Source organism: Phalacrocorax carbo, chromosome 3, assembly GCF_963921805.1.
Source record: "Phalacrocorax carbo chromosome 3, bPhaCar2.1, whole genome shotgun sequence".
Classification (NCBI taxonomy): Eukaryota; Metazoa; Chordata; class Aves; order Suliformes; family Phalacrocoracidae; genus Phalacrocorax; species Phalacrocorax carbo.
In genome coordinates, this window is record NC_087515.1 from 17,254,951 (window position 1) to 17,269,036 (window position 14,086).

General features: G+C 36.3%; 1 protein-coding gene across 1 annotated transcript in view; it reads right to left on the reverse strand.

Annotated features, from left to right (window-relative positions):
* The window catches only part of KIF6 (kinesin family member 6), a 177,071-nt gene that overhangs the window by 116,573 nt on the left and 46,412 nt on the right, over window positions 1-14,086 (reverse strand). The window contains exons 7-9 of the mRNA XM_064445467.1: window positions 11,867-12,010; window positions 8,070-8,156; window positions 2,180-2,283 (exon numbers count right to left, since the gene is read on the reverse strand). Of these exons, the coding sequence (XP_064301537.1) occupies window positions 2,180-2,283; window positions 8,070-8,156; window positions 11,867-12,010 (335 nt within the window). The remainder of the gene's footprint in view (window positions 1-2,179; window positions 2,284-8,069; window positions 8,157-11,866; window positions 12,011-14,086) is intronic.

Below are 14,086 nucleotides of genomic sequence, written 5' to 3' on the forward strand. Positions count from 1 at the left end.
CTGCTTGAAACTATGCTACCCATAAAAAACACTGTATACCCAATTATTTTTCCATTTTAAGTGTATATTAAAAATAACAAGCTTTGAACAAGGCCATTATATAGCATTTACGACTGACAAAGTTAGTTGTTTGACGCCCTTCCGTTCTGTATTTTAATTGCAGAGCATTTGTTCCAAGAAAGAACCTATTTCTGAAACAATGAACATGTGCTACATGAGTCTGAGTAAACATAAAGAAATGATAATTTTAAAAAACTTAAAATTTTGTGTTGTCCTAACATAGCTGAGGTCCTTGAAAGTTATTTCTCTTTCTGTGTCTTATTACAGGTAGAAACTCATTAAAGTCTCCTCCTTGCTACTTTCTGGAGGAACAGGATGCAAAATTCCTCGCTATGGTCTCAGAAAGAACCTTTTCTGACAATGTAACGGACTATATATTGTACTATATAGATAAAAAAGAAAAACTTACAACTGATACAGTTTTTACTCACATATTTCTGAAACAAGGTCTCCCAGATGTACGTTATAGTGCAACTGTATGCAGATGGTATATTCCTAGGTTTCCTGTGCATATTCATATGAAAAATTTTTGTCAGCAGTGAACCCAATCCTATTTGTAAGATTGCCATTTTCATGGCAAAAAGTCAGGTAGGAAATCTTAAGAAGTAAGATCCATGGGTGTGGCCTAAAAAACCCAAATGATTTCCAAAAACCCAGTTTCCCTATACAAGCTAAATAGCAAACAAGACCACAGTGGAAAATTAATGTGACAGATTTTTACAATAATGTTAGGGAAGTACATCTTTAAATTACTATATAGTTTACTTAAGTATATCTGAATAAAGTCACTGAGAGTCACTCAACTTCTGAAGGCTTAGTTCTGTCAGGTTAAAAAGAAACTAGCTAACAAGGCCATTTAATTTTGCATATAAAGGAAAAGAAGCATATTCCACTGTTCTTGTTTCTTCCATTTTCTTCCTATAGATTGATTTTATCACATCCAGTGCTAGTCTGTAATGTTCTTGGTGCATTTGACTCCCATAATTTTGGGCAGAAGGATACATAAATATTAACCCAGTAGGAACTGAGGGGACATTTCTGGTTAGAAGATTATACTGGTAACTGCCTATGTGGAAAATTCACTCATATTAATGGTGTAAAAGGTATATACACATAATGCTATCTAGCTCCTCATCCTTGATACAGATGTCATTTATTTTCTGCATTAAAACAAAACAAAACAATCAAAACCAAGAATTAAGAATGACAACAATCTAAAAGAGGTAGAAGCTTGTCCTTCTGTCCTCCTGTCTCCAGAATCTCCTGGATGTCAGTGGAAATTGTTAGCACTAGAAGTTTTCTTCTGGACCAGTTCCAAGAGAAATTAAAATAAGACTAAAAATTCTCACAGCTTCAACTTAGTTACTATTAATAGGCTAACCAAACAAAATCTCTATGCAGTTATTACTTTCTTTATACAGATGAGATTAGAAAGAGAGATTAAATAGGTCCATCCTAGAGAATCAATTAATTTTTCAAAGCTGGGAACTGAATTTAGTTATTGTAAATGTTTAGGCTTAAGTGAATACGTCTGCATTATACATAGAAAGTTCTTACATGCTGTACTGATCTGTTACAAAAGCTGTGAGATGTTACAACTCTTATGTAAATTAATCATGCACTTTCAATAGTATGCTCAGGAAAAAATTTGAACATTTGCCTTTTAAGACATTGATTAATTGTGTATCAGAGATGCCAGTTTTCTCTTGGCCTATGTCAAACTAACACTGCAGCAGGATATTTCTCAGCACAAAGAATATTTCTTGAATTCTACTCAGATCGTATATCCAATTGTGAGAGAGACTGTTTTTTTTTTTTTTTATTCTGCACTATTATACAACACTTCTTTTTGCCTGGCATCTGACAGGCATTCCCATCTTTTGCGTTTACTTTACTTCACTTCCTCAAAGCTGAGGCTGCAAAATCACAGCCAGCAGCCTCATACAGCTTTTCGTGGAAAACTGCCATTCTAACCTGGCACCTAACTGCACTTTATTATTCACTCAGAGAAGTTTAAAACTCTGAGATGAATTTAAATATTTATACCAAGAAAGAAACTGATGAAAAGTATCACCACAAAAAAAAAGAAAAAGAAAATGGAAACAATGTAAGCCATTACTGAAGTAGGTCTTCTTGCGAAAGCTCTGACGTTCTTTGCTTGCCAGTCACCAGCTCCAGCTCATCCTTCAACTCCTGGATCTCCTTTTTCAGCTGGACAATCATCTACAAACAGCAAGGCATAAACTAAGCATCACCTACAAATTAATAGCTAGTTTATGATTTTTGCATTAGAAGTCTGAGTTTAGGGAAATATTATACTTTGGTTTTCTCTTTTTAAAAAACACTCCCAATACCTTAAATACACTGAACACTTTTTTTCCTTTTCCATTTACGAAAACAAGAAAAGTCTTCTGAACTCAGTAACTTCTATGTGTTAGAAGACATGGCTGTATAGAAAGAGTTCAAAAGATTATTTGCAAAAAAGAGAAAAATAATTTGCCATAGGAATAAAAAGAGCTTTCTGACTCATTAGTTTGCCTGTTAGTAATGAAAATACATTTAAAATAGAACTGATACCTTTGTTAGAGAACGGACAACTACACACCAAGTAAATTTTTTTAATCTTCCCTTTAGAAACAGAAATTCCAAAACAATATCTTAGTATTTTAATATTAACTTTTCTTTTTTTTTCATGTAACATTCCACTCTTACTACAATTATAGCATACTATAATTGCAGGACATATCAGTTACTAACAAGTAAATAGTAAAAACCAACATAATGAAATTAAATTGCATTGGTGAGTAGTAATGATTAAGAAAGTGACTTGGAGAACTGTACTAAATTTTTAAATTCTAGTTGTTCATTATTGGAGCCTGTACTTTTGGAAAAAATGTCTGTATAAAACTATATTTTACAAATCATTGGCCTCCCAAGGCCAAATTCTACAAAGCAGGGACAATATGCAAATCCCTAGGTCTAAAAGATGAATGAGTGAGTTCTTGAATACTTTATGATTGATCATTTTAATGATGCATCACCTTATAATGGCTTATATGTATCAGGAGTCCAATGATATTTTTAGATCGATATGAGTATACTGATTCCATATGCAAAATAAGTGTTTAAGAGAAGAACGTTTTTAAGGAAAAATTAATCGTTCTTGATTGCACACACTTTCTAGAAATAAGATTGTTGAAACTGACAACACATTTTGACTGGATGTTAAAATTCCTTCAAACATTGGTATTTCTTTTAATGTTTAAATTTAACCTTGACTTTCTAAACTTTGAACAGTTATTTTTACTTTAAAAATAAAAATATTCTAAACATACATATGATTATTTCTCTTAACTCTAAACTTACTGGTAACACATCTGTTACTATAAAGTATAAAAGGCTAACTTACAATATTTTAGTTCAGAATCTATTAAGGTGGTGAACTGTCAATTAGAGATGTTACAAGACTGCTTCATTAATATCGCAGGCCAAACATTTTAACCTGATTTTAGTCACTCTGGTGACATACACTGATGTAGTCTGTGCCAATTACTGGGTAAATAAAATAAAATTTGGAGCTGGAATATAAAAAGGCAGAACACTGAACTGGTAGTACCATCCCTGTTCAATGTTCAAATCTGTTAGCATGATTAACCTCAGTCTGACAAAAACAGAAATATCAGTTTCAGGATACGGATAAAAGACTAATTTTAATTATTAAGACAAAAAATCTACAGAAGCATAATATTTTCAATTTTAGAGTCATAGAATCATATAATGTCCTGAGTTGGAAGGGACCCACAAGGATCATCAAGTCCAACTCCTCTCCCTGCACAGGACAACCCCAAAACTCACACCATGTGTCTGAAGGCATTGTCCAAGTGTTTCTTGAATATCGTCAGGCTTGGCGCCGTGACTGCCTCCCTGGGGAGCCCGTTCCAGTGCTCCACCACTCTCTGGGTGAAGAACCTTTTCCTAATATCCAATTTAATCCTCCCCTGGCCATTCCCTCAGATCCTGTTGTTGGTCACCAGAAAGAAGTGATCAGCGCAGGAAGGGCAGCCTTACTCCTCCCCTTGTGAGGAAGCAGTAGGCCACGATGAGGTCTGCCCTCAGTTTCCTCTTCTCTAGGCTGAACAAACCAAGTGACTTTAGCCGCTTCTCATACAGTTTTCCCTCTAAACCATTCACCAACTTCATGGCCCTCCTCTGGACACTCTCCAGTAGCTTTGTATCCTTAATATACTGTGGCACCCAAAACTGCAAACAGTACTCAAGGTGAGGCCACGCCAGCACAGGGTAAAGTGGGACAATCACCTCCCTCGACGGGCTGCAATGCAGTGCTTGATGCACCCCAGGACTCAGCTGGCCGTCTTGGCTGCCAAGGCACACTGGTGGCTCATGTTCAACTTGGTGTCAACCAGAACCCCCAGATCCCTCTCTGCAGAGCTGCTCTCCAGCCTCTCATTCCCCAGTGTATATGTACATCCTGGGTTACTGTGCCCCAGGTGTAAAATCCAGCACTTGCCCTTGTTAAACTTCATATGGTTGGTGATTGCCCAGCTCTCCAGTCTGTCCAGATCTCTCTGCAGGACCTCTCTGCCCTCAAAAGTGTCAACAGCTCCTCCCAATTTTGTGTCATCAGCAAATCTAATTAGTATTCCTTCCAGTCCTGCATGCAAGGGATAACCCTTCGATCCAGACCCATCAGGCAGTTGCTCACCCACTGTATTACATGTTTATGCAGGAGGATACTGTGAAAGACAGTATCGAATGTTTTAATGAAATCCAGAAAGATGACATTGACTGGCTTCCCTTGGTCAACTAGGTGGGTAACCTTGTCACAGAAGGAAATCAAGTTTGTTAAGCAGAACATCCCCCTTGCCAACCCGTGCTGGCAGGGACCGATGACAGTGTTGTCTTTCAGGTGTTTTTCAGTAACTCCCAGAATAATATTTTCCATAATTTTGCCAGGCACAGAAGTGAGACTGACAGGCCTGTAGTTACCAGGGTCATCCCTGTTGCCCTTCCTGAAGACTGGGACACTGTTTGCCAGCTTCCAGTCAACTGGGACCTCTCCAGATTCCCAAGAGCATTGAAAAATCATTAAGAGAGGTCTTGCTATGACATCAGCCAGCTCTTTAAGTACCCTTGGATGGATCCCATCAGGCCCCATTGACTTTTAGGGACCTAGCTGGAGCAGCAAGTCCTGCACAAGTTCAGGGTTTATTAGGAGTTTACCATTCCCACAGTCATAGTTCTCTAGCCATGGTTCTCTGGGGGTCCCAGAGCCCACCACTGGTGTAGAAGACTGAGGCGAAGAAAGCTTTAAATGTTTCTGCCTTATCTATGTCCCTGTTTGTGAGGTGACCATTCTCATCAAGCAACGAGCCAATGTTATTTCTGGCTTGCCTTTTGCCATTAATGTATTTTAAAAAGCCCTTTTTGTTGTCCTTCATAGTGCTGGCCAGCTTCAATTCCAACTGAGCTTTGGCTGCCCGTGTTTCCTCCCTGCAGTGGTAAACAGCATCCCTATAATCCCTATTTAAATGAATGCTGGAGGAGACTAAATTTAATTTGGGCTCAACAGTTTCGTTTTCAGTTTAAACTAAATCCTTTGGTCATGAGTGAGAGAGGTTCAAAGCTGAGTTTCTTAAAAAGTGCAATGGGTGCAAGTTCATCTTCTTAGCAAGATTCAGAGTCAGGAAGTCTCCATTATGAAGAATAATGTTTACAGAACAGTCAGACTTAACTCAGAGCTATCAAGAGGTATTATGACTCTCTTTATAAAGCATGCATTCAACTTAGAGATGATAAATACTGTAAAAAATGGCACTTGATTTTATGATAAAAATCTTAAATCCAGCACTTTACTGAATAGTCAGGTTGCACCCTGGAATATACTTTAGGTCGTTAAAATGGGCAACAAATTCCACAAAGAGCACAGAGCCATATAAAGTCTGGGTACCTGTGTTCCTCTGCCTTTTCCACAAAAAGGGATGTTTTTCTAACTCTCACGAGTCCACTATTGCTTTACTTGCTAAATGATCCTGCAGAGCGAGACATACCAAACTCATGGAGTATAGCCCCACAGGATGTAGTAAATGTTCAGGAGCCTGCATGTGTTCCACCTCAATCAAAGGCTTCTGTGGCCATGGAAGAAATGTTTTGCATAATTTGCTACTATAAAGCCTACAAAGAAAAAAAAAAACCAAAAGGACAGACAGACAGAAATGAAGAAATTGTTCAGTGCTACTGGGTTTCTTTGTTTATTATTTGGCGGCTCTTTTTTTTTCTTTTGTAATGCTGTTAGTGTTAGAAATTGTTTGGAAAGAAAAATATAAACACTAATAATAAAATAAGAAAATCAGCAGAAAACCTGACGAATCTCCTATTCCCTTTGAACTTCACAAGACAAAAGAAAATAAAAGCTCAAACATTAACAGTAACTGAAATATGTTAATTACCATCAAGTAACAACAAATGAAATAATCAACCATCTAATCCCCCAATTTATAGACAAGAAATGCTTCTTATGTTTTATAACCTAGCATTCTGCAGTCCGGCATTCAACAGGAAAGCGTTTCCTAGCCAGTTCAGAAGGTCATATGAGAACAACATACATAAAACTTGTAATTACAAATTAGTCATGAGAAATCTAGAAATACGGTAATAATTTTGCCCATTAAAAAGGATGACCATGCGATTAGTATATCATAAAACATACAGGACCACTGAAATTAGGATATTTCATTCAGATTTTATATTTTTAGAGGTGAAAAGCTATAGTTCAAATTTATAATTCTGTTGTTACAAACTATGTTTTAAATATTGCCTCTTTATATATAAACAGAATAACATAATAGCTTAACATGAACTTATTTTTCATCTGATGTCTCTGTCACAGAGACAGAGGGTATGCTGAAATGCATCCGTAGTTCTTTCTTCATTATATCCATACATGCAGCTTTGGCATGACTCGTGCAACCTTAGTCAGACATTTCCCATATCAGAAAACAACTTTGATATACAGCACACAACCCAGCTGGTCCAGTAACTATCATTATCTGCAATGCAGTGTTGAATTATTCAATCCTTCATAGGTGCACTTAATATTTACAAAGGAAATAAATCTTTTAGGTAATGAAGAAAACGACATTAAATTAACTAACAAAGGCCTTAGTATAGTAGAATTTAATTACAAAGTACACCTTTGAGCAAATCTAGTATGTAACAAGTTAGAGGCATATAAAATCTTTCAAAGGAAAGACTAACCAAATACTAGAAAGAAAAAATAAAGCACATTTTTTTAGGCACAACAAAAGAAACTTGTTTTCTTTATTTGGCAATGCTTCATGCTTTACCAATGTGGATTCTCTGTACTTCCTAAATCCTCAATGCATTCTGCAGAGCTCCTCCATGACTCTTTGGGATATGAACATCAGCCTAATGCTTTAGTGTGGAAGTCCTATTTCTACATCTCATTTACTTGTCTTCCTTTTTTCTTAATGCTAACTTCACAGAATTCTTTCTTCCTAGCTAAAGTGTTCCTTGGACCAATCTCAAGGAAGGACTGTAGCTGTATGTTTCTTAGCTTTTTAATCCACGAACAGTTTCAGTGTAGCGGCATACCTCCATCAAGTGACTAAATAATCTTAGTAGAATTTTTAGGAGTTTTAGGGACATTCAGTTATCTGTGACTATGATTTAGAAACTAACACCTTAACAGAAGCAACACAAAGATAATGGTGAAAGTGACCATTGCTCCTCAGATACCTTAAGAGCTGAGAAAGGCGTTAGGGATTTTATAAAGGTCCATTTAATTATAATTATGTCTAAAAGAAAAAAAATAAAAATAATAGTTATTTTATTAGAAAAAATTGGAACTTGCATCTAAAAACAATTTAATGGAATGATTCAGTATAAAATCCTCAACATCCATTTGACTATTATTTATTATTACAACTTGAAAAAAGCAATCTCCTTCCCTCTCTCCCCAGTCAACTCACCAGTCTGGGGTCAATTTCTTCATTAAGAACTGCTTCATTCTTAATAAGAGCAACTCGCTGTGCAAATCTGCAGGTTGATATAGATTCCTAGAAGGAAAAAAAAAAAAGAAAGAGAGAAAAAAAAATAAAGTCAGTCAGCTTTGCACCAGGTAAGTAGAACAGACGGCTAATGAAGCCATTGAACTAAGTTTCTGGTTTTTTGGATATGTTACAGAACTAATCTACCATTTCATAGTCCAAAACAACAATATATAATGAAAAATAAGTTAGCATGTTAATGACAGTGACATATTAAACAGTCAAATCATAGTATGTATTTTATTGACCTAGTCAATCCCCTGATCAACTATGTTTCAAATGAGTCCCCAGCTGGCACTAAAGGATGAGAAAGCCGCACTATTCAGAAGGTAAAAAATTTTGTATTATGAGAAAATGCAAAGGTCAACTAAAACCAAATTTTATTTTTTTTTTTAAATGAGAAAGGGACTAGGGAAGCCTACGCAAAAGAAGCTGGGAAAAAAGATAAAGGGAAGAAGAGTGGAAGTCCAGGACAAATGAGAAAAAAGTTGGGAGACTTGGAACTAAGAGACATACAGGAGGAGGACTATGATACCAGATCAAAAATTGTCAGATGAGCTAAGATGAGGTGCAAGAGGGCAGGAACGTAGAAAAGAAAAAAGAAGATACAAGGCTGAGGTTGTGGAGGAAACTCTGTGACAACCAGTGCATACTCTCATCTAGGGCACAGAATGACACTGAAGATCCCCAAGTATTGTTCCGTCCTTTGAGATCAGCCGATACTCACATGCCAGACCCTGCTAGGGAACTTATCTACCTAATGAATAAAAAGCCAGCAATTGTTCTCAGTTACCTCAAAGAATAACATGCCATGCACCAGTCTTAGAAGTTCCAAGGAGGCTTGATAAACTGTATGATAAAATTTTCTGAGATGTGCCAATCTGCATGTGAAATGTAAGAATTTACACATAATGCCTGCATTAAGAGAACTTTACTACTGCTACAGTCTTGTATTTCAGAATCAAATTCTGCAGTTTCCAGTCCTCCAACACATGAAAATACCAATTTAAATATATGATCACATACTCCTTTTTTCCATAGGACTTCTGTCTCTTTCAGTGCTTGCAGGTGTGGTATCTGAATTAGGGTTGCATGATGAAAGATACTACTGCTGCCAATGTAAAGAAATGGGCATCTCTAGGATATGATTCACCATGACCTTCATCTTAAATATGAAATAGATCGAAACCAGAACTACCATTGGCTGGCTCATGAGGAGCAGCTAAAGTCACTTGGTTTGTTCAGCCTAGAGAAGAGGAAACTGAGGGCAGACCTCATCATGGCATACTGCTTCCTCACAAGGGGAGGAAGAGGGGCAGACGCTGATCTCTTCTCTCTGGTGACCAATGGCAGGACCCAAGGGAATGGCAGGGAGATGTGCTGGAGAGGTTTAAATTGGATATTAGGAAAAGGTTCTTTACCCAGAGAGTGGTGGAGCACTGGAACAGGCTCCCCAGGGAGGCAGTCACAGCGCCAAGCCTGACGATATTCAAGAAACACTTGGACAATGCCTTCAGACACATGGTGTGAGTTTTGGGGTTGTCCTGTGCAGGGAGAGGAGTTGGACTTGATGATCCTTGTGGGTCCCTTCCAACTCAGGACATTGTATGATTTGATGATGTACACACAGAATCAAAGAAGAGTTTTCAAGGAAAGGAAAGGAAGGCCTTACAATTAAGAGAGCTGGACTCTCTGTTTACCTCTGCTGTACAGTTCCTGTGTTATGATGATTAGCTAATATGTTCTATACATGTATTAAGTACAATTATATGTACAGTACACATACATACATTTCCACCAGACCTCGTTACCTTGTTCAGTGTGAAGCATATGTTAAATTAATGAGTAGCTAATCAATTCAGTCTTCAGTGTTCAACAGGTAAGCTTATGATCTATGCCATCAAAATGATAATTAAAGCTGATGGCTACTAATTCCTTAACAATTTTTTTCTGCCATGCTTATCATTACAGTACCTCTATTTATTGTTTTGCTGCAAGTAGGTGGAATGATTAAACAGACAGGAAGCTGAAGTAAAAAGTAAAAAAAAAATATTGATTATTATATGATCTTTTGTTCAAAACAGCTTCCATTCCACTTCAGTTACAGCTATAATAATTAATATATCTACAACTCAGAATCAAGATCTTTCAAAGCACTCTACAAAACTAGCACAAAAAGTGTAATATAGGTGAGGTGAGTAGTTGTATATTAACTCTTTGACAGAAGTAGGAATACAATCTAGTTCTCTAAGATAATAATCTAGTAGTTCTCTTCATAAGAGTGCCCTTTCCTACTTTGAATTCTGTGCCTCATTGCTTTCATTGCAAGGAACAAATCTAGGACTTTAAAAAGTTACTTTTATTACACAACTTCAATTCATACTGGGGGGCAAATCTGTCTTGCGCTTCCTTTATGATTGAAATGTATATCCAATGGAAAAAAACAAATACAAAAATGATCTAAACACAGCTATGTATAATGACTTAGAGGATTCCAAATTAAAATTATGCAGCTATCTTAATTTTCTAACTTTTAGTAATTGACTTAACATCTGTCCTAATATGACTCACACATATCAGATTCTGGGGAGCAGGGTAGGGACATTTCTATTTATTTTTGGAGAAGAAGCTCTGTTGTGTAGATAGTATATGTTAAATCAAGAACAAGAAAGCTGTCAGTAGCCTACTCTAGATAATTTCTTTGGGCTAAACAATCCCAAAAAAGAACCCCAGATTGCAACGTGAGATATGTACACCTGAAGAACTGATATACGAAAGGGTGCTTATCCCACACGCCTGAAAAAAAAAATTTATTAACAAACTTATCCAGTTGCATTTGTAACCAGACATTATGCTTGCATAATTACATGTTTACAAGTCTGAAAAATCTGTTTTCATTTAACAACAAAGTCCATTTTGTAAAGAAAAAAAGTCTTCAACTAGATGAATTATGCTTTTAGTATAATGCTTTCCACTGTATTTCAGAAAACAGTCTTAGTCTTAGCAGATTTTTTTCTTGTTTATTCACATTACAGTGCTTTGATGTTATGGAAAATCAGGAAATAAATAGATCATAAATGGCTTTGAGCAAGGTACTATGTATTCACATTGCAACACACTTTGGTAAACAAAGAGAAGAAAACATCACTACGTATAACTCCAGTGCAGGAAATTGGTGAAGAGAGATAAAACTATTTGAAAAATTTCCAAAAATCCCAAGTCACCCCGCCCAGTTCCCTCTCTCTCTCAATGAACTCTCCAGTTGTCTACCATACTGAATGAAATCTCAACTCTAAAGAAGTCTACAGAAGTTCTGCCAAGGCTTTCAGTGTGATCCATAATCTGTTTATAGATCTTACCCATATGTCCCCTGGAAAAATCCTTGGAAATGCCTTTTCACAAGTCTAACATTCATTCACCAGAAGAACAGTAAATTTAAAAAAAAAAGAAAGGTTAATTACTAGTTCAAGTTGTTTCCCAACTGCTCCTTGATTTGAGATTACTTAGAGTAATGCACATCTCACAAAAAGGATTTGCCCCCATCCTACTGCAACTTCTACTGAGAAAATTGCCTCCCAGAAACAAAGTTAAAATGTTTTTTTGTAAGGATAGGAATAAAAGCATACACACTTGAAATGCAAACTGTAATAAAAGTCAAGGGAACAGGATCTTTAGAGAAGTAAAAACATTTTTTTTTAAAATAGATGGAAATAACATACATCTATGTTTCTTTTGTCTATAGAGAGTGTTGCTATCATGGTAGTCATGCAGTTTCCTCCCAGGCTGTCTCTTAGCACTGAGGTCATCATAGAGTTTCGGTAAGGGATGTGGGACCGGTTTTTCTCTGCAAGGGCAATTATTACCTGAAACAATAGTAAAAATGGAAAAGACTTGAATTTATGTGTCTATTAATGACAACACAGAAAGAGAACAAAACCAATCTGCTCAGGAACCTAAGCTTCTGATATAACAAAACTATGCTCATGCACCCGGTTAGCTGCAAACCCACTGATTTTATTGAAATAATTTCAATTTAAATTTCAGCATGTTTATATGTCTTTGTAGAGGATGGACCTGAAAGACCAAATAAATTTAATTTTATCATACCCTAGCTTTACAGCCTCTCAGCAACACAGAAACTGAACACAATAAACTAAAAATCACAGACTTTCCTAAACAAAGGACCTTACTGAAACCTTCCTCATATTTTTCTATCATAATAATAAAGTATGGATAGTATTCAGGTAAAAAATTCCTTAATATTTGCTAAAGCATGCTTTTAAAATTACACATTCTTAAAGCATATGGTTCTTAGTGGGGTCAATACATTTATTTCTGAGAAAATGCCTTGAAAAGTAAAACACAAATAAAAGGGTGCACAATTACAATGTACTGCTGGAAAGAAATAATTCCATTTAGAATATACATGCCTTGGCCAGAAAGGAAATGGTACACCTACTATTCTCAGTTTCCCTCTCAGTTGTTTACATTATGGGACCTAATTATTATTAAATAAAAAGCTAGATTACTCCATGATTTGTTGTGATATAATATATTTGAACTGTTAACTGGCCAAGCATTGTACTGAAAAACTGTAGCTATATGCATTGTGCAAACTCCTAAATGATTAGGAGTTGTTTTTCTTTTAATAAATGTTACACACAAACATATGTTTTGTTTATGCTGCACTTAAGAAAATTGTTACTTTCAAAAATTTAATAGAAACTTTTTTTGTTGGCACTAGGTTTCTTAAAGGTCTTCGGAAAGGTAAAATTTCTTAATATAAATCTTACACTGGTAGCCCTGAGAAGGATGCATGTATTGTATGAAAATTATCATCTTTAAAGGAATCGGGAAATCCATTCCTGGATCAAGGTTTTCAAATCTCCTATATTACAACCTGTTAGATGGAAACACATTATATCTCTTTTAGTTCATGATATTGCATAGAACCCTCATAGTAGTCTAGTGTATAGATCAATAAGCAGACTCCCAGACTCTGCCACACAGAGACTACAACCTGAACAGACACCATGGGAAAAGAGCCAGAGGAAAGACATGTTATTTCCATTAGAAATGGGAACTGTGTTATAAAGAAGTTCATTTTTTCTGAAGGTCATGCAGGAAGTCTGTAGCCCAGGTAGAATTTGAACGCCCCCCCACTGACACTGAAAAGCTAAGTGACCAGCTTTCACGATGACAGCCACTGCACTGTCCTGTAACAGAGTCACATAACACAGAAGATGATGACTTTATGTCCCTTTAGTAACACCTCACCTAAATCAATCTTTACAATCCAGTCAAGCAGTCTGAAATAGAAAAAGGAGATATCTGAAGGAGAGGGAAGTGATCTTCTTTCACAAAGTGACTGAGACCACCTGTACAGGATCTGAACCTGTGTTTTCTAATAGCCAACCAAATGTGACAATCTTGTCTCATTTTCACATGGTCAAAAAGAAGGTCTTATTATCCTCTTTATATAAAACAAAAAGGGTTTGGGGTTTGGTTTGGGGTTTTTTTGTTTGTTTTTAATACTGATAGGTCTAATCTTAAAAGACCATAACAACAGTACTGAACCAGGACTGTAATATGCTGGTTTAAACCAACATAATTTCAGGCAGAAAATTTCATTTTGAGTGGGTCCAAAAAAACATTTTAAGACCTAATTTATTTTTTAAAAGTGGAAGCTGTCAGAACTATTGTAACTTTTTTGTAAAATTGCATCCTATAAGAAACATAATAGCATATAGCAGGTACAACCATTCACTGAAATATTTGGAGAAATATTAAGCATAAAGGAAGGCCTAAGACTCAGAAGTGGTTATGATATGATCTGAAGTGTGCCCAAGTGTCCCGGCTCCTGCCCACATCCTTTGTGCAGGCAGTAACTTCATATAGGGAATAGATTTGTACCAGTACCTCATGCCAACAGGCAGCCA